Source organism: Oryctolagus cuniculus, chromosome 9 (genome assembly GCF_051225735.1).
Source record: "Oryctolagus cuniculus isolate XC-2025 breed Fujian yellow rabbit chromosome 9, ASM5122573v1, whole genome shotgun sequence".
NCBI lineage: Eukaryota > Metazoa > Chordata > Mammalia > Lagomorpha > Leporidae > Oryctolagus > Oryctolagus cuniculus.
The window spans coordinates 107,128,071-107,153,354 of record NC_142875.1 but is presented as its reverse complement, the minus strand read 5'-3'; the positions used below and the strand labels follow the sequence as shown (position 1 = coordinate 107,153,354).

The 25,284-nt window shown below is 44.5% G+C and overlaps 2 protein-coding genes across 3 annotated transcripts in view; one reads left to right on the top strand and one right to left on the bottom strand.

Moving 5' to 3' along the window:
• Positions 1–7,669: 7,669 nt before the first annotated feature.
• Positions 7,670–17,830, bottom strand: TMEM52B (transmembrane protein 52B). The gene is made up of 5 exons (XM_008259646.5): positions 17,115–17,830; positions 14,612–14,655; positions 12,902–12,940; positions 11,799–11,968; positions 7,670–9,570 (listed from the first exon to the last, which is right to left on the bottom strand). Exons 1-5 carry the CDS (start codon positions 17,211–17,213, stop codon positions 9,326–9,328), a joined length of 597 nt encoding a protein of 198 aa, XP_008257868.2. The 5' UTR covers positions 17,214–17,830; the 3' UTR covers positions 7,670–9,325.
• Positions 11,998–25,284, top strand: part of OLR1 (oxidized low density lipoprotein receptor 1) — a 25,621-nt gene continuing 12,334 nt past the window's right edge. Inside the window, exon 1 of one of the 2 annotated variants that reach the window (XM_089303262.1) lies at positions 11,998–12,303. Coding sequence is in view for 1 of the 2 variants with exons in the window: in NM_001082633.1 (NP_001076102.1) it covers positions 25,112–25,199 (88 nt within the window). In the remaining variant the exon portion in view is untranslated. 2 annotated transcript variants of the gene reach the window in all.

Genomic DNA, 25,284 nt, shown 5'->3' with positions numbered 1-25,284 from the left:
TCACAAGCAGCAGCTTTAGCTGCAATGCCACAGTGATGGCTCCCTCATATTGTTTAATTTAATCGAGACATTCTAGGGCATCGAATGTCACCAAAACTGTACTTCTCATGTGTTGCTCCCCCTCTTCATGGAGGAACGACACTAAACCCTGCCTAGGCTTCATATCCGAGTCACGGCACCATTATGTTGCTCCCCCTCTTCATGGGGGAACGACACAGGACCCTGCGCTGTTCTTTTGTCTGCTCGGCCCTCCCCGGGTTTGCTGCTGGTTCTTCCCGGGTTGGCTACCATCCCTTCCACCTCCATGGAAGGGCGGTTCCCCCTGCCACTTTCCCCACTTCCGCGGGGGAGCAGCACACCGCCGGCCGGCTCTCTCGGGGGCTGCTCAGGTGTTCCTTCAGATAGATGTTCCTCGTGCATGTTGTCTCTCTCCTCCTTTATAGTCCTCTTCCACCAATCCCAACTCTGCTACCCACATGCCGAGTATGCTGCTCTCCTCCAATCAGGAGCAGGTACTACAGTTTATTGGTTGAACTGGAGGCAGCTGTGTAGAAGCTGTTTCCTCCTCTCCCAGCACCATATTGTGGGAGAGCAGATGCATAGAATAAGTCTTAATTCCAGTAACTTAGTCTAGTCCGAGTTGCTCCCAGTTGCTCCCCACACTTATGTAATTTTTTCACAAAACAACTCCAAAATGAAGAAGCAAGATGAAAGATATGGAATAAAAGAAACAGGAATTAACACAAGGGAAAGACAGTCTACAAAGTGACTAATACTTGTTTTAATGTATGTGCTTCCTAGATTATTTGTATATCTATTTACTCCTACAGTCCTCACATGCTAATGTAATGTAGATGTCTGCATTTTACAGATGAAGAAAGGGAAGCACAGAATATTTAAATAACCATACCACAGTTGCATAGAAAGTAGCAGATACAGCTAGAATTTTACAGCATAATGCCTGCCCTATCTGCTGTTCCCCATGATACTCATCTAATAAAAATATGGAACTGGCCATATGTGGAAAATGAGGGGCATGAGAAATATTCAGCTGTGTGATGGTAGCACAGGTAGGGGTGATGCTGGTGAAAGAGGGCTTCTGTAATACAAGTGTCATAATCGGCTTTCTCTTGCTAATAACACAACACCACAGACTGCATATGTTATACAGAAAACAGGTTCATTTTATTCCAGGGTCCTGGCCCAAGGTCAACAGGCTGCATCTGGTAATGGCCTTGTTGACAGAGTCCCAGGACAGCACAAGGCATCACACTGCAAGAGACAAGAGCACATGTGTGTATGTGGGCATGTGTCTGTCTGGTCTCTGTTTCTCTTTTTTTAAGGACATCAGGATTCAGTCATGGAGACTGCACCCTAATGGCCTTATCCTCAGCGTTTTCCAAAGCCCACAGTCAGATGAAGTTTCCACCCCCTTACTACCTTGCAATAGAGATTAAATGTCAACATAGGAAACCTTGGAGGACTCCCAAACCACAGAAAGCATTCAAATGGTTGTAATTACTAACAAATTACTTGACTCTTGAACTAATGTCTCCTTTAAATTGGATTTGCATGTATCTATTCTGGTATTTATTGAATTTGACCTTTTTTAAAAAAAAATTTATGTACCTAATTGAAAGGCAGAATAAGAAAAGATGAAGAGAGAGAGAGAGAGAGAGATTCTCCATCTGCTGGCTTACTCCCCAAATGGCCACATTTAGCCAGAATAGCTAGGCCAAAATTCCATCTTGGTCTCCCACATGAGTGGCAGGGGCACTGCCTTCCCAGGCATATGAGCAGGGAGCTGGATCAGAAGTGGAGTAGCCAGGACTCACTCAGTTGCTCCAGTATGGTATGCTGGTGTTGTAAGCAATGGTTAAACGCACTGCACCACAACACTGGCACCTGAGTTTGAATTTAAACCTCTTTGGGAGAGAGCGAGGATCATTAGTGATGGAACAAGGACACCAGCCTCAACCATCTTGGGTTCTTGTTATCCCTGCCTTCTTTCAAAAGACTCACATCCTGCGTTTTTCCCTACCCCACCCCCTACATTCTTCCCCAGGTTTGGAACTCAGTGGGCCAAACTTGAAAAAGCAGTATGGAGAAGCTCATCTCCACCTACTGCCTCCCATCCCCCCTAGGCCACCTAAGATATAAAAGGGCCCAGCCTGCTGGGGTCTGGGCCCTCTGCCACGTGTCCTTTGGGTGTGTGTACTTGCTGGCAGTTGGCTGATCTCTGCGAGTTTGTTTTCCCTGAATAAATTCTGGCTGTGTGTTTTTTCCTGTATCCTGTCTATTCTACACCCCTTTTCCTTACATTTGGTGCTGTGTGTGAAGCAGCACCATTCTGCCCTCTTTTCCTTACAATTAGCACTACAGTAATTAGTGTCAATATTTCAGGGAAGAGCAGGTCCTAAGTGCAGTGCAAGGGAGGAAAGTATGAGAGCCATCCTTGATAGTATGTTTGATATGCAAACTGGAAAGAAGAGTCTCGACATTTGCAGCACTTACATACAGTGCTTAACACAACTTATCAAGCAGGGACAGTGAGAACCAAAGGGCACACAAGCAATTGAAGGATGAACTGGGAATCGGAAATATAGAGAAGAGGCAGAGTTAAATCTACTTATTTCATATTTTTGTCTATAATTACATTTGTATCATAGAAATTAAAGAGATATTGTCTTTGGGATGGTTCAATATGCATAATGGTCACCCGTCTTCTGTATTTTCCTTCTTTTATGCACCTTCTAGTGACAATCAAAGCATTTTTAAAAAGATTTATTTATTTATTTGAAAGTCAGAGTTACAGAGAGGCAGAGAGAAAGAGAGACAAAGAGAGGTCTTCCATCTGCTGGTTTACTCCCCCAGGTGGCCACAACGGCTGCTGCTATGCTTATCTGGAGCCAGGAGATTCTTCTGGGTCTCCTATGAGGGTGCAGGGGCCCAAGGACTTGGGCCATCTTCCACTGCTTTCCCAGGCCATAGCAGAGAGCTGGATCGAAAGTGGAGCAGCCAGGACTTGAACCGGTGCCATATGGGATGCTGACACTGCAGGAGGTTGGCTTTACCCTCTATGCCACAGCACCAAGCATTTTTAAAGTTACAGAATCCCTTTTCCCTCTTCAAATATTTAGAGTGGTTTTCACAGAATGCAGAATAAAGTCCAAACTGCTAGAGCTGCATTTGATGACTTCCATAAAAAGATGCCAACTTTTATTTCCAGATTCATTCTTATCACTCTTGGACTGTTTGCCATTCTGCAGGAGTCACAGCCTCATGTAATTTCTTTGCTCATACAGAGATCATATCATTTCAGGTGTATTTGATGTTTACAATTTAGCCTTCCTTCAGGTTTCAACTCAGACAATACTAATGTCATGGCACCCTTTCCAAACTCTCGAAGTGATGAGAATTGCTGAGGTGGAAGATGGTACAATTCCGGGACAAAGTGGAGGAGCCGATGGAGGCCATCTGACCTACACTGCTCAGAGACAGCGGCCAACTGTTTCCCACAGTTCAACCCTCAATATATTTAGGACAATCCCTACCCCCACTGGCATTATTTCCCAGTTGGCTTGCGCAAGGGCACACTTAGAACCTGGCTTTGTTCCTTTCCAGCCAATCTGATCTACCCAAGGAAAAGGAAAAAAAGTTCACTGCCCCCAGACTTGGCAGTTTTAATCCCCTGCCCCTTAAAGTTGCAGAATAATTCCTGTTTTGCTTTACTGACACTTTCAAGTATAAGTAATCTCTGGTATTAACTAAACAGATCTTTTAGTAAGGATATTTCCTTTGTCACCAGCATAATGCTGCCCCGCCTCCTTTGCAGGAAGAGACCTCAACAGAGAGGGTGTCCTTTGTCTTTTCTGTGGCATCGAGCCAAAAATGAAACCCAAGCTGAGAATCAACAGCACAAGTTTGGGGCCAGTGTTGTGGTGCAGCAGGTTGTCATAGCCTCCAACCCTTGCATCTCCCATAAGTGCCAGAGTCCTGGTTCTTACACATCCAATCCAGCTCCCTGCTAATGTGCCTGGGAAAGCAATGGAAGATGACTCGAGTACTTAGGCCCCTGCCACTCACATGGGAGACCAGGATGGAGTTCCAGGTTCATGGCTTTAGCCCAGCACAGCCCCAACCATCATGGCCATTTGGGGAATGAACCAGCAGATGAAAAATCTCTCTCCTTCTCTCTCTGTAAATAAATCTTTAAAACAAACAAATTTCACAAGTTTATTCAGTGGCCAAAGAATGAGGAAGCAAGAGCCTAGTTCACAAATTGACCTCTCAACCTGTTGGGGGGTGAAGAGCCACAGACCCAGGGCAAACAGAAATGAGAAGGAATGCTCATGTCTTTCTTGAATGAGCAGAGATTTCTCAAAAACTCAGGTGCAACCACTTTTCACCCCTCTGTAGTCTGTTTCTTGTCATGCCAGTGGGTAGGTATGTCATTAGGTGAAAATGAAGTTTGAGGTCAGAAGGAGTTGGCTCAGGCAGCCATATTGGGTCCAGCTGGCCTGGCCTGTTAGCCTGAGGAGAAACTTCTGGCCTAGTCTCAGAGAGAAGCAATGTGAGGGCGGAGGTAGTAACTTAACTAGAGCAGGCAGGCACTGCCCTAGGTAACATTGTCACGAGTAAGACTAGCTCAATAAGCACTGAGGCTGCAATTCCTGACTTAGACCTGGACCAGAAGCTGACCACCAGAAGGAACGCTGTTCTGTTCTATTTGGCTGTAACCCCTGGCGGAGCAAGTCATCCGGACCCAGTCTTCTCTCAGACCCAGGTTCACCCAGAAGGAGAGTCCATGGCATCCTTGTGTAAATGAGTGTGGGCCCATCATTCAGGTCTCCCCTCCTGCTATAGAGATAGAGACCTCCCCTCAGGTGTCTTTATCATCACAGGAGACACAGCCCTGAAGCTTTGCAGGAGTTTCTGTTCAGACAAGGATATTCGTCAGCTTTTTATCACTAAAGCAAACACCTGAGAGGGGCTACTTCAGAAAGAAGGATAATTTTGCCTCGTGGTTTTAGAGTCCAAGATTGGGTGGCCCTGTTGGCCTGGCATCTGATGAGAGTAGTAGATGGTAGAAGGATGGCAGGGGGAAGGATCACATGGGGAGCCCGAAAGCAGAGAGACTGGGAACGCTACTTAATCCAATCTAAGCACTTTCCAAAAGTTGGGACACCTTCCAACAAGACAATTGAATTAAGCCTCCACCTTTAATCCATTATCCATGAACAGATTCATTAACCATTAACATCAGACTTGGGAACTGAGCCTATTGCAATGGCTGCCTTGGTACATCTGAGTTTTCCTTGCTGCTTAGTATAGTAGGCTTTGTTTTAACTTGTTATATTTCACTGTCAAGCACCTTTTCCTCTCTATTAGAAATCACTGCCTTGTTTCCACCCTAGATGTAGTCATCCCCCGATCTTCCCAGACCTAATAAAAAGTTACATGTTGTGTGGATCAGCTCAGGTAAATGATCTGGGAGTCATCTTTCAGTTCCTTTTCCTTAATACATTTCCCAATGCCATTGATCAGTTAGCCTTGGTGATCCCATCCCCAATAAATCTCTGCAACCTCTACATTTAGCTCCCTTTCTGCCTCTATCACCACCATACTCATCCTCTCCATAATCATCTCTTATCCTCTGTTCTTCAGTTGCCTCCTATCTGGTCTTCTCACTTCCATACTTGCTCCACACCAGTCCACTCTTCTGAAGCATAATGAGTCATGGGGTGTATGTGGGTCCCCAGCTGGATTTATTCCAGGTTATTGTCTCACTATGAGAGAAGAATTCACAGCAGAGACATAGAGTGCAAGAATGGGAGCAGGATTTATCTTACAAGATTAAAGAAAAAGTATTCACTCAGACAGAAGTGTGAGCAAACGCATGAGGGAGAATCACCCACATTCCCATTGATCACCCCTCTATTGGGTTGGGAGTGGTGCCCTAATTGAATATGCAAATAAGGTGGAGGTTGTATGGGGTTCAGGATTAGAGATGATCTCTGGGAAGGTTTCATGGTGTGTTCATATGGAGTTAAGCAAACACATGTTCATCATGGCATCTTCTGTATGATGGAGGAGGCTCAGGTGCACCCTGAGGAAGTGAGTGTACCAAATCAACATGGAAGGGTTTGGAGTTTTAGCAGTTCAGGGCTATGGTAAGGAAACAGCTGGAAACCTCTCAGCTCCTTTGTTCACTAACTAGCCTCCATACCAATCTTGCAATTCAAATAGAATCCAATGGCTTGTTTGTTCCATGGTTTCTCAATGAATGTTAAAATAGTCTAGATTCTAACTTTCCAGAGTCCCTTCTAAGTCTTGGATTCCATTTCATGTGGCCTTATCCCTATGCCAGTGTTTCTTCAATTTCTCAATTTTACCAAACATTTTCTCATCTTTGAATATGCTTTTCCCTCACTCTGCCTTTTCTCTTTTTAAATTTTGTTAAATTTATTTGTATGTCAGAGTTACAGAGAGAGAGGGAGAAGGAGAGGGAAGGTGAAAGAGAGAGAGAGAGAGAGAGGTCCTCCATCTGCTGGATCACTCCCCAGATGGCCACAATGATGGGAGCTGGACCAGGCCAAAGCCAGGAGTGGCAGGGGCCCAGGTCCCTGGGTGCTCTGCTGTTTTCCTGGTCCATTAGCAGGGAGCTGAAGCAAACATGGAGCAGCCAGGACTCAAACCAGTGCGCATATGGGATGCTGGCATTGCCACCAGTAGCTTTCTTTACCTGCTATGTCACATTGCCCTGCCCCTCTGCCTTTTCCAGGTGTTCTCTGTTTCCTCCTATCTGTTGTTCCCCATCTCCATCTTGGTTATATTCTATCCTTTTAAAGTCTGTTCTCATTTTATTTTGGCTTTTCTTAATATGATATTCCCTGCTTCAAAGTAAACTCTGTGAGGACGGAGACTCAGAGACTCGAGCTTGCACACTCTTTGCCCCCTGCTACCTCTGCACTTAGATGCTGATTTCCATGAGATTGAAAGGAAAGAGAAGAGAGGTGCAGATCTGTAGAGATTTGTAGCTTTGGGGTAGAAAGTTATCTGAAGGCTTTCCTTGCCTAGAATTAATCAGTTGATGGTGGAGTACAGGATATGAAGAGGGTCATTGAAATTTGAACACCTATGAAAACAAATAGGGAGATTTCCATAGGAACTCTAGGAGTGCTAAATGGCTCAGGTAGTATTGGAGTCCATGATCTTGTAACTCAGTAGAGTTGGGAGAATTTCTCCAGCAGCGCTCAGCAGGGTCGGCACTGGGGAGAAAACATTTGGCTTCACTGAACCAGTGTCTGAAGCCTAAAGAATGTGTGTGATGAAAGTTCAGAGAGTTTTAAACATCAAAAGCAATAACGAGAACAATTGAGATGATTAACAGGTGTCTTAGATTGGGTAGAGAAATAAATGAAGCCACAAAACTGCTAATTGCTTATGACGCCAAGGGACAGTTATGAGAGTGAAAGTCTCCTTGTGGCTAAGAAGTAGTAATGACTGTACACCTGATGCAGGTCAGGAAGAGACACCAGTAAGGAGAAATGTAGGCTAGAGTAGCAGAAAAGGGATGGAAGTAATTCTGTACTTCAAATAAGGTGGTAAGGGTTGGGGAGGGTGTAAGGCAGAAAGATTGCTCCAGAATAAGACCTCGTAGGCAGGATTTCTTCCAAGACCTTTTAATGCAGATCAACATTGTAACTTCTTCAAGTCTGTGATGTCTTAAAGGACAAAAGAGCCTGGAGTATTTGACAGAATGCGTGATGACTCAATGATTCAATGAGCAGTGTTAAAACAAGGTCCCCTCAAGTGCCATCAACAGTTCACCTCTTTCAGTAACTTCCAGAGGCAATTTGATAAATGGCTCAGTACGAATCCAGATCACCAGCAGGTTAAACTCACTGAGGGCACACTTCGCATGGGCCGAGTGCACGTTCCAAGAATTTATGCAATGAGGTGCTGTGTTAAGCAGCCAGTCCTTGGGTCCGAATGCCCCCCTGAGCACGAGAGCTCATTGCTTAACAAACCACAGTTGTCTCAAGTCTTCCCTGTCTCTCCATACAACAAATTGTAAGGAATCACTTATATCTCTAGTTACTTATCGACAAACAACTTACTGATAAAGCCACCTAAGGTATGACTTAGCAACAACATAACAGGCTGGCAAAGGACAAACAAGAGCTCTCCCGGGAATCGTAACAATCAGGTGAAGATGAGATGACAATGAGAAGAATAATAACAAGTCCAAGTGCATAATACTTTACAAGTCATATCACTTGTATTTAGCTTCCTTGATCTTCACAACAATCCTGTGATGAGAAACCTGTGTTTATCTAAGGAGAGTAGTTCTCCCCTAAATACATTCCTCAATTTTCCAATAGCAGTACTTTGGGGAAGTCGAGTGTCCCATAGACAAATGGATAGCTTTGCTGTACCTGACAGAATGGTGCTCTGGGAAGGATCTCATCAAGGTTTAGTGTAGCACTCAGTGCTCCAAGGAGGTTTTGCAGACGGTCCAGAGGAGAAAATGTATTTCCACCATACCTCCACCAGGTGGCAGTGAGAGCCTAGACTAGTGCGTATCACTATGGATGTGTGAGCGGTCCAAGCAAGGAACAAATAAGCAAAACCATGCATTTCTTTAAATTGGAAAAGGGGGACTGTCTCCATGCATGTGTGTATATGTGTGTGCACATATATGTGTTTTCAGGGTGGAGGAACTGACAAATTAACAGAAAAATTACTGCACTCTAGGTGGGCTTTTTATAGCTGGTGGGAAGGACCATGAAATAAAGCTGGTACTTGGCCCTTCACTACCACACTGTGTTCTCTTTGTCCACATCAGCCACCCTGCATTGTTCTCTCAGGCAGAAAAGATGGGCGAGTTCACTGCCTTAATATAGGTGGCCAATCCTACACCCTCATCCTTTTCCTCGAGTTTATCACAATCTAGCAACTGGCAGAGAGAAAAACAAATTGCAATATCTTTTGGGTCAAGGAATTTTATACACACTCATTGAAGGAATTCAGATCCCTTGGTGCTTTCCTGTTTTCATCGTAGTTGACACGGTTTTGCAGTGAATTGCAAATTCTGCACCACGTTGGATATAGACTGAGAGTTCCCTGGTGGAGCTGTCCATGTCAGGAAATATTCTCACGTGGCTGAGAGTGAAGAATTAGAATCCATCTTTTTCACAGACTAATACTTAGATGCCACCCTAGACCTTCTGACAGTAGGAAAAGGAAGTATCCCATTTTTCTGTAGATTCCTACAGATTCTGGGGATACCTCTACCCCATTTATGAAGTCTGAGTTCCCATCAGTTTGGAGCATGCTCCATCTGGGGACTCTCCTTCTGCACGACAGGCAGCTGCTCTTCCTCTGGCGTGGGGGGTAGGTCGGGTGCTTTCTGCCCACACCTTGCCACGGTGAAGCGACTCATGTGCAGAGCTTCTTCATACCCTGGGAGCATGTCCGGTGAGGAGGGCTGCTGGCCCAGGGGGCTGTGGGAGTGAGCCACCGCCAGGATTCTCCGAGCTGCAGGGCCGAACACTGACTGCAGGGCTGTGAGGAGAGAAGGAACAGAGCGGACGTCCACGTGACATCCTCAGACATCAGAGACTTACGTCACACTTCATGCTCCCTCATTTTAAAAAATGTATTTATTTATTTGTGAGGCCGAGAGAGAGAGAGCACCAATTCACTGGTTCACTCCCCAAAGGCCCACACAACTGGGGCTGGGTCCCTTCAAAGCTAGGAGCCAAGAACTCGAACAAGATCTCCCATGTGGGTGGCAGGGACCCAGTCACCTGAGCCATCACCTCTGCTGCAAGTTAGAATGGGGAGCAGAGCCAGGTCCCAGACCCAGTCTGAAGTCTGATAGGAATGCAGGTGTCCCAGCCAGCAGCTCAGCCACCAGGCCAAATGTCTGCTCTAGCATCCTCTCATTTTTAACAAACATTCCAATGCATTATCACTCCTACAGCATTTGCTTAGAAACCTCATGCTCTGCCAGAAGAACCTCATCTCCTCTTTTCCTTTTTGATCCCTTCGTTTTTCCTTTTTCTTTTTCATTTTTAAGATTTATTTATTTGGGGGCTGCCGCTGTGGTATAGTAGGCTAAGCCCTCAGCCTGTGCTGGCTTCTCATATGGGCACCAGTTTGTGTCCTGGCTGCTCCACTTCCAATCCAGCTCCAGGGCCAGTGCTGTGGTGTTGTGGCCATCTGGGGAGTGAACCAGTGGATGGGAGACCTCTCTCTCTCTCTTTCTCTCTCTCTGCCTCTCCTTCTCTCTGTGTGTAACTCTGACTTTCAAGTCAAATAAATAAATATTTTAAAAAATCCAGCTCCCTGCTAATGTGCCTAGGAAAGCAGCAAAGGATGGCCCAAGTGCTTGGGCCCCTGCACCCACATGGGAGACCCAGAAGCTCCTGGCTCCTAGCTTCAGATTGGCCCAGCTCTGGCCATTGCAGCCATTTGGGGGATGAACCAGTGGAGGGAAGATCTTTATCTTTGTCTGTAACTCTGCTTCTCAAATAAATTTAAAAAAAAACTAAAATAAAAAGATTTATTTATTTGAAAGTCAGTGTTATATAGAAAGAGATAGATCTAGCTGCTGATTCACTCCCCAGGTGGCTGCAATGGAACAGGGCTGGGCCAGGCAGAAGCCAGGAGCTCGGAAGCTTCCTGTGCATCTCCCACAGGGGTGGCAGGGGTCTAAGCACATGGGCCATCATCCTCTACTTTTTCCAGGGCATTATCAGGGAGCTGGATTGGAAGTAGAGCAGCCAGGACCCAAACCGGCATGCATATGGGATGCCAGCTTTGCAGATGGCAGCTTTACCCACTGAACCACAGCAGCAGCCAGAAAAGTGATATTTTAAAACAGTCTTTTTGTGCCATCCTCTGATTTGCATCTATTACTTGAGCCCTCTCCAGCTGCTTTCCCAGGCACATTAGCAGGGAGCTGGATCAGAAGTGGAGCAGCTGGAACTCAAACTGGCTCCTAAATGGGATGCCAGCATCACAGGCAGTAGCTTTCCCCCACTAAGCCACCACACCAGACCCCAGAAGGGTTGTCTTTTCTGATATCTAAATTGTGCTCCCCTATCTCACACCCTGCCTTTCCCTTCCGCTTCCAGACTTAGATTCCTTTACCCCACCCGCCAATCCTGCAGACTCCCTGGGAGTATCTCTGTCTGCCTTATGTGTCATTTCTTCAGGATAATGGTGACGAAGCAGGGGGAGAGGCGAGCCACACACGTCTCACTGTTCTCTTTTCCACAGAAACACCACAGCGTTTTGCCACCTGGTGTTCTGCCTGGCATTGCCTCCCCAATTTTCAGAAAGACTAGAACAGAAGGGGCTAAAAGGAGATGTATGATCATCAGAGGGATGGTGGGGCTAAACATTAGTGTATCAAGAGTTGGAGAACTGAAAGTGTATGCGACTGCACGGATGACAGAAAATGTAGATTTTCCCCAAATCCACGACATTTTGAAAGAGCAAATCTCAGTTTTAGCAAAATAACTATTTATAATCTGGGTAATTCCTGCTTATAAAACATTTCCAATATTATCTCCAATATTTCACTTCTGCTTTCACTCTATCATCAGCCCAACAGTGGGAATGCAGCATGAGTGAGAAAGTGGGTCACCACCCCAGCAGGCCTCCAGAAGTTTAAGCCGCCCTGAGTTCTAAACCTATTCCATCAGCAGTTCTGCACCTGTGTACCCTCCGGCTCATTCGTTTAAATCGGGTTCGGTCCCACGTCACCAGGTGGAAGTACTCACAAGTGATAGTGCTCTGGAGAGTGCTGTCATGGTCAAAAGCGATGACAGTCACTTCGTAGGGGGGCGGGCTCCTGTCGTCCCCACTTTGCTGGCGACTGGGGCAGCAGCAGCGGAAGCACACAGTAGTCAGGCCACACAGGAGGAGCAGCGCGCCGATCACCACCAGCAACCTGCAAGAGCCCACGAAGCACACGGGAGCTCTGTGCTCTGGCTTCCTCCTAACTAACGGCGATCAGCCGTTCCTATCTGTGTTTTGACTCTCCCACTCCCCACCCCTCCCCCCTTTTGTTTTCTCAATTTATTTGAGAGGCAGAGAGACAGAAAGTGGCAGAGCACTCTGATTGGCTTCTTCACTTCCCAAATGCCGGCAATGACCAAGGCCAGGAGCCCCGAATTCAATCCAAGTCTCCCAGCTGGGTGGCAGGAGCCGATCAGTGGAGCCACCCCGGCTGCCTCCCAGGATCTGCGGTAGCAGGAAGCTGGAGTCAGACAGAGCCCGAGCCAGGTATCCAACCCATGCCCTGTGATATGAGATCTCGGCAACTTAACCAGTGCCTCTAACCACTAGGCTAAATGCCTGCTCCTGCATTTTGATTCTTGTTTGAATATTTTATAGAAAAATTACAAGCTTTTAATTCTGATGCTTTCCTTTTATATACCTTTTGATTTTATATCTTTTGACATATATCTTTTTTTTATTTTGTCAACAAGACAAACTCGGTTCATTAGAACAAATAAGACATTTGAGGAGTTGCCTTTTCACTGAAATAATCTCAGCAGATTTACTAGGGAACTTCAAAAAATTCATGGGAAAATATAGTTAAAATATATGGTTATTTGGGTGCGAAAAATTGAAATCCATGCATAACTTCTGCACAATGTGTCTTTTCCATGAACTTTTTGAAGACCCCTTGCATGCATTTCAACATTTTTTGCACTAAATTAAACTTATCATACAGGTTAGTGATGAAGTAAAGAAATTTTACTAAGTAGGAAGCTATCTCATATATTTTCTTCCTGTTGACAATGTATTTAAATGCTTAAAAATAATTAATACCCCTGAGAAATAAAATATCTTTCTGGGCATTACAAATGAAGCTTACCATATATACCAGAGATGGACCCAGTCTGTGGTCAGGCAGCTATGGAGAAAACATAATTGTTTTAGATTAAAAATATAGTAAATTTCTGTTGGAGCTCAGAATCAGGGAAATAGATACAATATAACAATGATATCTTATTATAATAAAAGCATCACGAGTCATATTGTCCAAACCTCAGTGTGACTAGCTGAATCTTCTGTGAAACATCTGCCTCAAGTTGTGTTTTATTCTATAGATGGCATCGTGCAAATCATTTTCAAAATCATCATGAAACAGACAAAAGTGGTGATCTTGATGAATGTTAATAGAAAATGGATTCATGACCATTTTACACAGTTAGCATGAAAATTAACAAGAAAGAATTTAGAATGCAAGTTCACAAAGGCTGAGTTTGAAGACAGAGGTTAACATTAACGTCTGTATGTATTTGAGGTCATATGTAAACATAAGTAGAGTGTCAGTGAAGAGTGTGAAAGCAGTAAGAGCAAGTTTGTAATTTCTGTTTCACAAGTTGTTGCAACACATCCCCCATTTAAAAATCTTAAATTCTCACATCTGCGATCAGAAGTGGCATGAAACCAAACAGGAAGGAGGAAAAAGTAGAAACCAACTAACTTCACCATGAAAAAATTTAAATAATTGGAATTAACCATAGAAATTGTAAGTTTTCTCTGAAGAGATGAAAAAAATAAGAATTTCCTGGGAGAAGATGTGCAAGATAAGATCAGGAGTAGGAGGGAAAGCAAAGAAGTGTTTCTTTGTAAATGATTACATTTTTTCATTTAATAATACTTCTGATACGTCAATCACCTGAAATCTGTTTTTCTTATCTTCTCTTTGGTCACATGTTCGTGGAAAACTGAGCTTGCTTTTCCACTAAACAATGACTCCTCTCGATTTTTTCACATTCCTCGACTGTTCGAAGCCCCTCTAGTGCTACAGCAGATCCTGATTCTCCAGGAAAAGACACTTCCATGGTGGCAGATGTCCAAAACACCAGGGCACGAACGTAAGGCAGGAAGGCCTGACGTGCACAAGCTGAAGTGTTAAGGCCACCGCCATCTCCCCCGGATTCAACAGACGTGACTGGGAAACTGTTCCCGCAGTAAATATGTGTTTTCCTTCAGCAGGAACAAGTCTTTAATTCAAACTATCTCCACTTCCTTTTGGTTGTTGTCTTCAATAATTCCTCAAAGCAGAATGAAGCACTCGCAGCTCAGCCTTTATGTCTTCTGTCTGCCTAAGACCCACTTGTGACAGGTTTCGATTCAATAACTCCATCCAAGTCATAGCTAAGTGAAGCCTACGATAAATATTAACAGGACTCCAAAACGTGGAAGTGTTTTGGAGATGTGAAGTAGTGATGCTACACTGGGAATCAGCACATAGAAATGCTAGTGACTAAATACGGTCGTGGTGAGTCACTGAGAAGCATGGCTGAGAAAGTCTGTAATCCACTCTGACCATATAGCTTGAGATTATTACTTGTGCTTGCTTGGATGAGATCAGCTTTGGAAAAAAAATACTCTCAGCAGCGTTATTTTTGAGCACTCAAGATGACACACACGTCCATGAGATTGGTAGGTGGATGCCCATTTATGAAGACAGAAGGGGAAGTCCTAGCAATCGAATGACATCCTGACCTTTGTCGGAATGTCCGTGTTTTCGTCTGCCCCTCCTTCCTCCCTGCTTGCGCGCTCAGATACTTACGGGTCTGCAGTGGCACAGTTCTCCTCACATCTCGCCCCGGGCAGCTAGAATAAGAAAAGAGTCTCAGACAGGGAAATTGTCTCATCTGCTGTGCTCAGCAGCTTGCCTCCCACCTCTCAGGGCTGTGCTCTCTTGGACCAAGGCGTAAAGATGAGGCTCAGTCCACATCTATGTCCCTTGTAGTCATCCCTCCTGAGCCTGTGAACTTCTGCAGTTGAGCTGGGAGTCCCCAGAAGAGCAATACCTAATCTGTGGAGGTTTTCTTATTTATTTATTTATTTATTTATTGACAGGCAGAGTGGACAGTGAGAGAGAGAGACAGAGAAAAGGTCTTCCTTTGCCATTGGTTCACTCCTCAGTGGCCGCCGTGACCAGTGCACTGCAGCCTGCGCACTGTGCTGATCCGAAGCCAGTGCTTCTCCTGGTCTCCCATGTGGGTGCAGGGCCCAGGGACTTGGGTCATCCTCCACTGCACTCCTGGGCCACAGCAGACAGCTGGACAGGAAGAGGAGCGACTGGGACAGAACCCGGCGCCCTGACCGGGACTAGAACCCAGGTGCCGGTGCCGCAGGTGGAGGATTAGCTTATAGAGCCACGGCACCGGCCACAGGTTTTCTTTTTATTTCATTTAATTTTGAAAGAAAGACAGAGCCAGGCAGACAGAGATCTGTCATTTACTGGTTCACCCCCCAAATGCCCACAACACCTGGGGTGGGCCACACTCAAGCCAGGAGCCAAGATGTCCATCTAGGTTTCCCACATAGGTGGCCGGAACCCCACTAGTTGAGCCATCACCTGCTACCTCCCAGGGTGTGCAATAGCAAGAAGCTGGAATTGAGAGTATAACCAGGACTCAGACCCACACACTCCAATGTGGGATGCAGGCACCCAAAATGATGTCTTAACTGCTGTGCCAACCACAGCTCCCTGGCATCTGTTATGTTGATGGAGGGTGAGTATCACGCATTTGTAAATGAGAGGCAAACATTTATATCAATTTGTCCTAGAAATTTTCTGATCTTCCCTTTAGGATGTTGTTTTCATCCTCCTAGTTCCTGCCCAGTTGCAAATTGAATTCTATGACACTGATCTTTTTTCATCCCCCTCACTATGCTAATAACTCACCGTATAGCAAACAGCTGGGTGGGGGGGAGGTGTGACTACCATATGGCAATAAAACTGCTAAGAACTTTCACTATTTCACAACATCCCATCACAATAATGCTGTAAATGGGTATAGTTAACCTTATTTTGGAAAGTTGAGGACTAAGGCATATGATTTTAAGAAAGAGGTAGTTGGAATTCAAATCAAATTCCATCATAATTGTGTTGAATGACTTAATAGAATGAGGCGAGTTCGCTGTGACAATCCCTTGACATTGTTGTCTCGTCCCTCCACTCCTTCCACCTTGCATTTCAGTTGACTTCCTTCAAAGACCTCTCTAGGCATAGAAGTCCTTTCTGTCTTCCAGTAACACAAATGGCCTGGAGTTTCAGGAAAGCAATGACACATGTCCTTAAAAGGGGATAGGGATTTGGACCAACTGGAAATTTGTGGTTGGGAGGAGACAGGGTGGGGGACACACACTATTAGCACATACCAGGTGAAAGGATTTAGGGCAGAAAACATTTCAGAAACCCCTCGCTATCAGCTGTTGTTTCTTCAACCCAACCCTGGGACTGTTTCACTTTCTTCACCAAAGGTGAGAGAAACCTAAAGAACCCGGAAGGCAAATGTCACTTTTCACACTTGTTGCAAAAAGCCCAAAGAAGGAGAAATGGAGATTCAAAAAGGAAAGAGAAGAGAAGAAGAAACAAAATAAAATACAGGAAAAATAAAGAAAAAGTGGATTTTCAGATGCTGGTTCAAGAGTATATCAGAGTAAAACAGACAAAACCCTCTAGGCCAAGAGCTGAACAGGAATAGGATACCATTGAGTTCCTTCATTTGCTCTCCTTGCTAGAGTTCACGGCTACAGAAACTCCTCCTTGACCACCATTCTGAACCCCTCTTCTCTGATGAATTACTGAGGGGCTGCTATTAATAGTCAGGAGAAATAGAGGGTTCAGAGAGCTTTTAAAGAGTCCTTCCTTTCTTAACATTCCTGGACTGGAGGCATCTCAGCTGCGCAGGATGTGTTAGGCTGACATAGGAAATTCTATTTAGGGGAGTTGCAGAGTTTTCATCACTTACTTGGGGTTCTGTGAGATGGATAAGACGCTCAGAGAAGTATACACACAGGTTGTGTTCTAAAGCGGCATAGCCTGTCGAGATGGCCACTGTATTTGTCCCCCTTTCCACTGGCATTGCCACTAGTCACCCATTCACCTACACGACTCTGTGACTGTAAGGAAACTTTGTTATCCTTTTTCCCATGGCCTCTCAGGTTCTATGTACATCTTCCCCTCTGCCCCCATCCATTTTCTCGCAGGTTCTTTGGGAGTTGATGCATCTGAGGGGGGAGAAAATGCCTTCTTCCTGCCTGTTCACAGCTGAACTCACCTGGATGAAAGATGCCAGGGCAGAGGCCACCAGGGCCTGGGCTCTGACTCCCATGGGTCTGGACTCCTGCTTCTCCAGGATCACATGCTGCATGTCCATTGCCTCCTTTTCATGCTGTGAGCCATGTGTGACTTCTTCACCTAGAATTCTTAAGAAGAGAAACTTTCTCAGCAGTAAGTCAGTTTTTCCTCCTCCTCCTCTTCCTTCTCCTTCTTCTCCTCCTTCTCTCTCTCTCTCTCGCTCTCTCTCTGTCTCTCCCTGCTCTCTCTCTCTCTCTCTCCTCTAACTTTCTCTAGCTCTTAATTTCTGTTGTCTTTCTCTCCCCTCTCCTTTGTTTCTATGATCAGCGCATTTGCTTCTTTTTGCCTTCTTTCTTTCCTTCCAGTTGTAAATCCTTTCTATTTAACTTTCTTTCTCCCACTATCCCCAAAAGGAAACCAGTCAAAAAGGACACATTTGTCCTCTGAATCAAGTATTTTTTCTAGTCAGTGATGAGAAAGTGAGCTTTGAGGAAGATCAAAAGCTGATGGATGATGACAAAATATATGTTCTCATTGTCATCAGAAAATTAGTAACGTCCTGTCTCTCACTGCCACTCTCCAGGATAACTGGAGGAGGTTGAAGGCTGCCCTGCCAGTCTCCGCTCGCCCCCTCTCTATGTGATTAACACGGCCCGGTCTTGCTCTTTGAAACCTTCTCCTTCACTATGTTGATAATCAACTCTGCTGGTTCTGGATCATTTATTCCTAACCACTGGGGTAGGAGTAATCAGGTTGGAAAATTAGAATTTCCAGGTGCTGTCAATGACGTCCTCCTCCACCCTGACTTGATTGCCATCAACACCTGCAAGTGAGGCAGATAGGCACATTTTTTTTTTTTAAAAACTGGCTTCCAAAAATGTATAAGGTTTTCTTAAATTACTTATTCCTTTGTTCATTTCTCTCATTCTCTTTTCTGGCAAAGTGGTGTTGTGATTGAAAAAGGAATTTTGCACTCAAGAAAATAAACCTAAGGTCATAGTGAAAACAAGCACCCATGGAAAGACAGAAAATACACAAACATATCTATTGGAACAAATAGAGACTGCAAAAATTTATACTTAAGTAAGGAATCTTTGGCTTAATACAATGCAATTCATAAGATCATTAAATGTTAATTTTCACTGTTCATTGAGTATCTATCTTATAAGAGTGGAATAAAAGCACCTTTCAGATCCTAACTATGAAAAGTCTAATGATACTGAGTGGTTTGTTGAGACCACTGGGTGAGACCGGTTGTAGTCCAAGGGCACACAGAGCATGACAAAGTGATATGAGAATGGCGAATATAAACATTTTTTTCTCAGCTGAGGAAAACAAATAGTGAAAGAATACCCTGGCATGATACTGGTTATTTAAAACCTGTTTCAGAAGTAAGGAGCATTAACATTCCTTTTCTAAAAAAGTAAGACAGTTGGGGTTAGGTTGAAGCATGTTTTCCAAATTTCCATAAAAATTTTGACAGAGTGGGAGGTGTTTTTCACGTCAGGGAAAGCGAGACCCTTGTGCTGGCTCCCCAGTACTTAATGTGTCCTTTACAAGGCAGGAATGGATGTCTGCCTGACTCGAGTTAGATGGTATTTCTTAGAGAAAATGGAACCAAAGGCCAGAAGATGCCTGGAATGGAATGTTTCTATTCAGTCAAGCGTAAAAGCACCATAAACCTTTTCTTTTGTGTGGCTTATCAGGGAGACAATAAAGCATCCTGACTCAGCTCCCAGAAGGGATGCTTGGGATTCAGTACTTGCTCTGTCACTTATTGGCAAGTTATTCAGCAAGTTATTTTTTCTCTCTGTTGGTTCAATTTCAGTTCATATCATATGGGGGTAATAATGATAACATTGTCAGAGTAATCGGCTTATAAAGATTAAATAAGCCAGTATGTATTAGATGCACATAATAGTCTTGATAACAACTATTTCATGTGTTAGCTAACACTATTTTGATTTTCATTCAATTTTACCTAAGATCTTCCCTTACAATATGCTGCATGGTTAACATCCTTTATGCATCTCCTGTGTATTTTTATACTAATTCCTTTCCAATCTACGTTTTAGCTCTCCTAATATTCCAGTTCTTGAATATTTGCCCTTGCTAACCTGGCCATCTCCTCTCGCAGCTCTGCCAGCCTTGACCTGCACAAACAGGTTTGCCAATTAACATGATTTCTACCCTCTCTCCCATTGCACTTTTCCACCACATGATTGCCATCATCATTCTGCCCTCCAGCTTCCTAACAAAATAGGATTCTGTTAATGGCCTTGTTATTTTTCTTTCCTAGATTTCCTATTTTCCCACCAGATTATTTGCTAGGGAAATAAAACTTTTTTTAAAAATCCTAATGAAAATGATTGTGCCTTGTGGCAATTTTAACTCTGTTAAAATTTCTATCAAAGGCTCCATATGGGGAATGATCGAGAGAAAAGACAAGTCAGGCAAGAAGGCTTAGGAAGGTATATACTGGGCAGACACAGGAGGCCAGGGAGCTGGGGTGGATGGGTTGATGTCAGGACAGTCCTATACAATCTTGTGTGGTTCCATTAAGCTTGTGAATCATTAACTCATATCCAGGTTGTTAAGGACTTGGAGTGGAACCAATGGAGGGCTTTTTTTTTTTTTTTTTTTTTGGCCCATGCTTCCAGGAATTGTTATACAACTACTACAACAAGCATAGTCAAATAATTGCTTGTTTGATTTTTCTCCTTTTGACCTTGCCCAAGTTAGTGAGCCACATTGTCCTTTCTTCTCTTTGCCCCACTGAAACAGAGGCCAAGACTGTTATTACTCTGAGGCATCAACATCAAGCTATAAAGAGTTGTGCAGTGGATTGGATCACAACCATGCCTTCAAAAGTAAAGATGGCAAACAAAGTTAGTTCCTTTTTAAACCTCTGGGGGCTCCACTGGGAACTGTCTCATGAACCAAGATCACAGCATAGGTATTAAGGGACAACCTCAGAGGCATTGAGAGCCAGAGGATTAGATATAGGAGAGTTAAATGCAACAGAAGGATTCAGTTTGTCACAAGATGTATTCAGTTTAATGCCATATAACACATGACCATGTTACTTTCGAAGCAATGTGAAACAACACACATTTACTGAGTCAAAGTATCCGAGAGCCAGAGGTGTGGGCATGGAGGTGTTGGGTCCTCTGCTTATGGTCTCACAAGGCTACTTTCTCATTTGAAGACTCAGTGGGGGAAGGATCTGTTTGCAAGCTCCTTCAAGTAGTGTTCATGTCTTTGTAGCTATAGGATCTATTAAGCTTTCTTCTTTATAACTAGACAGAGAGAGAGATGCAGAAATAATAAAGATAGGAAAAGCAAAGAGAATGGCTTTAGCGTAACAATCACTATACCTCATGTAATCACATTTATATGATTACATATAATCCATCACTTTTTTTAAAGATTTATTTTATTTATTTGAAAGACTGAGTTACAGAGAGAGGTAGAGACACAGAGAGAGGTCTTCCATCCACTGGTTCGCTCCCCAGATGGCCGCAATGTCCAGAGCTGTGCCAATCCGAAGCCAGGAGCCAGGAGCTTCTTCCAGGTCTCCTACATGGGTGCAGGGGCCCAAGAACTTGGGCCATCTTTCACTGCTATCCAGCCCATAGCAGAGAGCTGGATTGGAAGAGGAGCAGCCGGGACTAGAACCAGCACCCATATGGGATGCTGGCACTTCAGCCCAGGGCTTTAACCCACTGCACCACAACACTGGCCCCAATCCATCACTTTTGTAATCCCCAACCACACCCCCAGGGGAAGAAATTACACCTGAACATGAGCTCCTACCAGGAGTCAAGAATAATGGGACCCTGCTAAAGTCTTTCAAGTCTGTCCAGCTATCTCCTACACAGGGAGAAACTGCTTAGAAACTATCCCTTTAAAAACAGAAGAAACCCAAAATGTGGTACATAAAGACAAGGTAATATTATGCAGCTTTTAAAAGGAAAGAAGTTTTGGGGCCGTCGCTGTGGCACAGTGGGTTAAAGCCCCAGCCTGCAATGCTGGCATCCTACATAGGCACTGGTTCAAGTCCCAGCCGCTCCACTTCTGATCCAGCTCCCTGCTAATGTGCCTGAGAAGGTAGTAGATATGGTCTAAGTGCTTGGGCCCATGCACCCACATGGGAGACTAGGAAGAAGCTCCTGGCTCCTGGCTTTAGATGGGCTCAGCTCCAGCCATTGCAGCTGTTTAGGGAGTGATTAGAACTCTCTCTCTCTCTCTCTCTCTCTCTCTCTCTCTCTCTCTCTGTAACTCTCTTTCAAATAAATAAAATAAATCTTTTTATAAAAAGTGCATACAAAAAGGAAGGAAATCCCAATACACAACACATGTGAATGGACCTTGAAGACATTATGCGGAGTAAAATAACTCAGATGCAAAAAGATAAATAGTGCATGGTTCCACATCCATGAGTTACCTAGGATATGGGCAGAAAGTAGAATGGGATCTTCCAGGGAGGAGGAAGGAGTGGGGAGTGCTATCAGTAAGGAGACCCGGGAGAGCTAATGGTGTAGAGGTCTTCTTTTACCTGGGAGAAAGCTAACCCCTTTGTTCTGCAAGTCTTCAATGTTTGGATGAGGCCCATTCACATTATGGAGAGAAATTTGCTTTATTTTAGTGGTTAATATTGGTTAATAAGTGACTCTGTCCCCAGAATACCCTATCTGGGAGTCCCTGGCCTGGTTAAGGGGACACATGGAGTTTACCTCACAGGAGTTATTGTTTAATGGGAGCAGAGTTTCAGTCAGAGGAAATGAAAACGTTCTGGAGATAAGGTAGTGGTGATGCTACACAGCAGTGCAGATACATTAATGTCACTGGACGGGACATTAAAAATGGTTAAAATGGTAAACATTTGATGTTATATAATTTCAGTGGCATTGGGAACAGCAGTCACTGTGAGAATGATGAAGCATCCTTTTCATTGTGATATTTTCAGTATTTATTAATTTACTATTAACTTCCTGCGATCTGATACGTGTGAAAGGCAGCCTGGTGAGCACAGAAATGTATCGAGTCAGGCTCTTCCCTTCCCAGAATTCACTGTCCAGGGATGTGGGATGGGCTTGGGAGATGAAGGGATTTGTTACAAGCTGCGTTAACGCCCATGTATTTGGTGCATGCTGAATTTTTTATGCGTGCGAACTGCGTGATAGAGTAAAACTTAAAATGACAAGTTAACTATTTTCTTTTTTTTTCTTTTTTTTTTTTTTGACAGGCAGACTTAGACAGTGAAAGAGAGACAGAGAAAAAGGTCTTCCTTCCGTTGGTTCACCCCCCAGATGGCTGCTATGGCCGGCGCGCTGCGCAGATCCGAAGCCAAGAGCCAGGTGCTTCCTCCTGGTCTCCCATGCGGGAGCAAGGCCCAAGCACTTGGGCCATCCTCCACTGCACTCCCGGGCCATAGCAGAGAGCTGGCCTGGAAGAGGAGCAACCGGGACAGAATCCGGCGCCCCAACCAGGACTAGAACCCGGTGTGCCGGCACTGCAGGCAGAGGATTAGCCAAGTGAGCTGCAGCGCCGGCTGAGTTAACTATTTTCAAGTTGATCTCAGATACCCTGCTCAGAACAAAGTAATACAGGCAGCTTCTCAGGGGTAGGAGGGAAATGCACTTCTAAGTAGCCTGTCAATATTGGTGATTTTTCCTAATAGTTCCCTCAAAACTGTATTTACTTGTCCATTCTTCTTTTACCCACTTTTTCTTCCAGTTTTTTTTTTTCCTTAGCTTAAAGCAGATCCTAAACATCATATCATTTTGGACATAACACTTCAGAAGACATCTCTAATGGATAAGAATTCTTTAAAATAAAAAAAACCACACACATATAATGTCAGTGAGGTTTTTTTGGGTTAGGAGATTGGGAAGGGAAAGCAGATTTGGATTCAATCAGAGAACACAGACACATTTACAGGGAGGGCACCATGACCAAATATTTGGGTTGCAAGTCATCCACATGCACTTCTGCTGACTAATTCAGCTGGACTGAATAGCACTACTCACAATGGTAATAACTATATTAATTGGGTTCCTATTATGTTCCAAGTACAGAGCTTGTTCTTTTCACCCAATTTCTCGTTTAAATACCTATAGCAACATTAGCAAGTAGACATTATTTCTAACTTATAGACAAAGAGATTTACAGTGTTAGGCAATTCCGTAAGGTTGCAGATCTTGGGGAAGATCTGAAACTAGTTCTGACTATACAGGGCTGTGTGCTTCTATGTCACATTGCAACTGTATGAAATGGTACCCTTGGGGCCTGCACTGTGGCAGAGGGTAAAGCCACTGCCTGCAGTCCCAGCTTTACACACACATATGGATGGCAATTTGGGTCCTAGCTGCTCCACTTCCAATCCAGCTCTCTGCTAATATGCTTGACAAAGCAGCAAAGGATGGCCCAAGTGCTTGGGCCACTGGACCCACGTGGGAGACCAGAAAGGCGCTCCTGGCTCCTGGCTTCTGACCGGCTCAGCTCTTGCCATTGCGGCCATTCAAGGAGTGAAACAGTGGATGGAGGACCTCTCTCTCTGTAACTCTGCCTTTCAAATAAATAAATAAATCTTAAAAAAAGAAAGAAAGAAATGGTACCCTTAGTTAAGTTCTAAAATTATCCAGCACATCACTGCATTAATAGGAGTTATAGATGACTCATCCCAAATTTTCATGTCTACTATCAACTTTAAAAATGACAGCAGGCCAGGGATTCACTCAGTTGTTAAAACACCAGTTAGGATGCCTGTATGTGGGGAGCAACTCGGACTAGACTAAGTTACTGGAATTAAGACTTATTCTATGCATCTGCTTTCCCACAATATGGCGCTGAGAAGGGAAACAGCTTCTACACAGATGCCTCCAGTTCAACCAATAGACTGTGGGACCTGCTCCTGATTGGAGGAGAGCAGCGTACTCGGCATGTGGGTAGCAGAGTTGGGATTGGTGGAAGAGGACTATAAAGGAGGAGAGAGACAACATGCACCAGGAACATCTAAGGGGAACACCTGTGCAGCCCCCGAGAGAGCCAGCCGGCGGTGTGCTGCTCCCCCGCGGAAGTGGGGAATGTGGCAGGGGGAACGCCCCTCCACGGAGGTGGAAGGGTCGGTAGCCAACCCGGGAAGAACCAGCAGCAAACCCGGGGAGGGCCGAGCAGACAAAAGAACAGCGCAGGGTCCTGTGTCGTTCCTCCACGAAGACAGGGAGCGACACCTGTACACCTTGATTTGACACTTGGCTCTGCTTCCTGATCACAGCTTCCTGCTAATGAAGATCCTGGGAGGCAGCCATGGTGGCTCAAGTATTTGGGAAACTATCCTACATGTGGGAGACCTAGCTTTGGTCTCCCTTGGCTGATGCTGGTATTTGGGGAGTGAACCAGCAGATAGGAACTCTCTCTCTCTCTCTCTCTCTCTCTCTCTCATAAAAAAAGAAAAAGCATTTAATCTTAGTCTGGAAGATGCCTACAAAGAACAAAGTGACAGATACAAAGAAAAATGTATGAGTTGTGAAAGACACTATATAGACATAGAGACATGTACTATGGTGAAATTAACAAACAGCTCTGACTGTTGGAATGAAATAAGCTGGCCCAAATGCACTCTCACAAATTTAGTGTCACGCACTCTTTTTGAATTTCTGTTTCCTTGTCTGAAGCAGGAGTACAACAATGCCTCTCCCCTAATGGTCATGGAAAATACAGTTTTCCCTTTCAGAATTTACTTAGTGAAACATGCTGAAACAGTATCAGAATCACAACTTTCCCCACCTGCAATAGACATAACTCAAGAATGCGTCAGCCAACTTCCCAAAATGAAGCAAAAACCTCCCCTTCCTCCTACCGAGTGATTGAGTCATTCTATTAGATAACAGTGGCTCTTTAAATACTCCGGCAGAAGTGTGCACACTCTCAGTTTGTGGAAGTCTTTCACTGCTTCCATCTCTCGTTCTTGGCATGAATTTGGAAATGGCTGTTGACGACCTCAAGGTCAAGCCCATGAAGGACCAGCCTGATCAGAAGTCGAATGGGAAGAAACCTAAAGGTACCAGGGATGGGCAAAGGTGTAGAGGAACAGAATCTCAACACAGGCTCAAAAGTGTAAATTTATTGAAGAATAGGATTGGAAA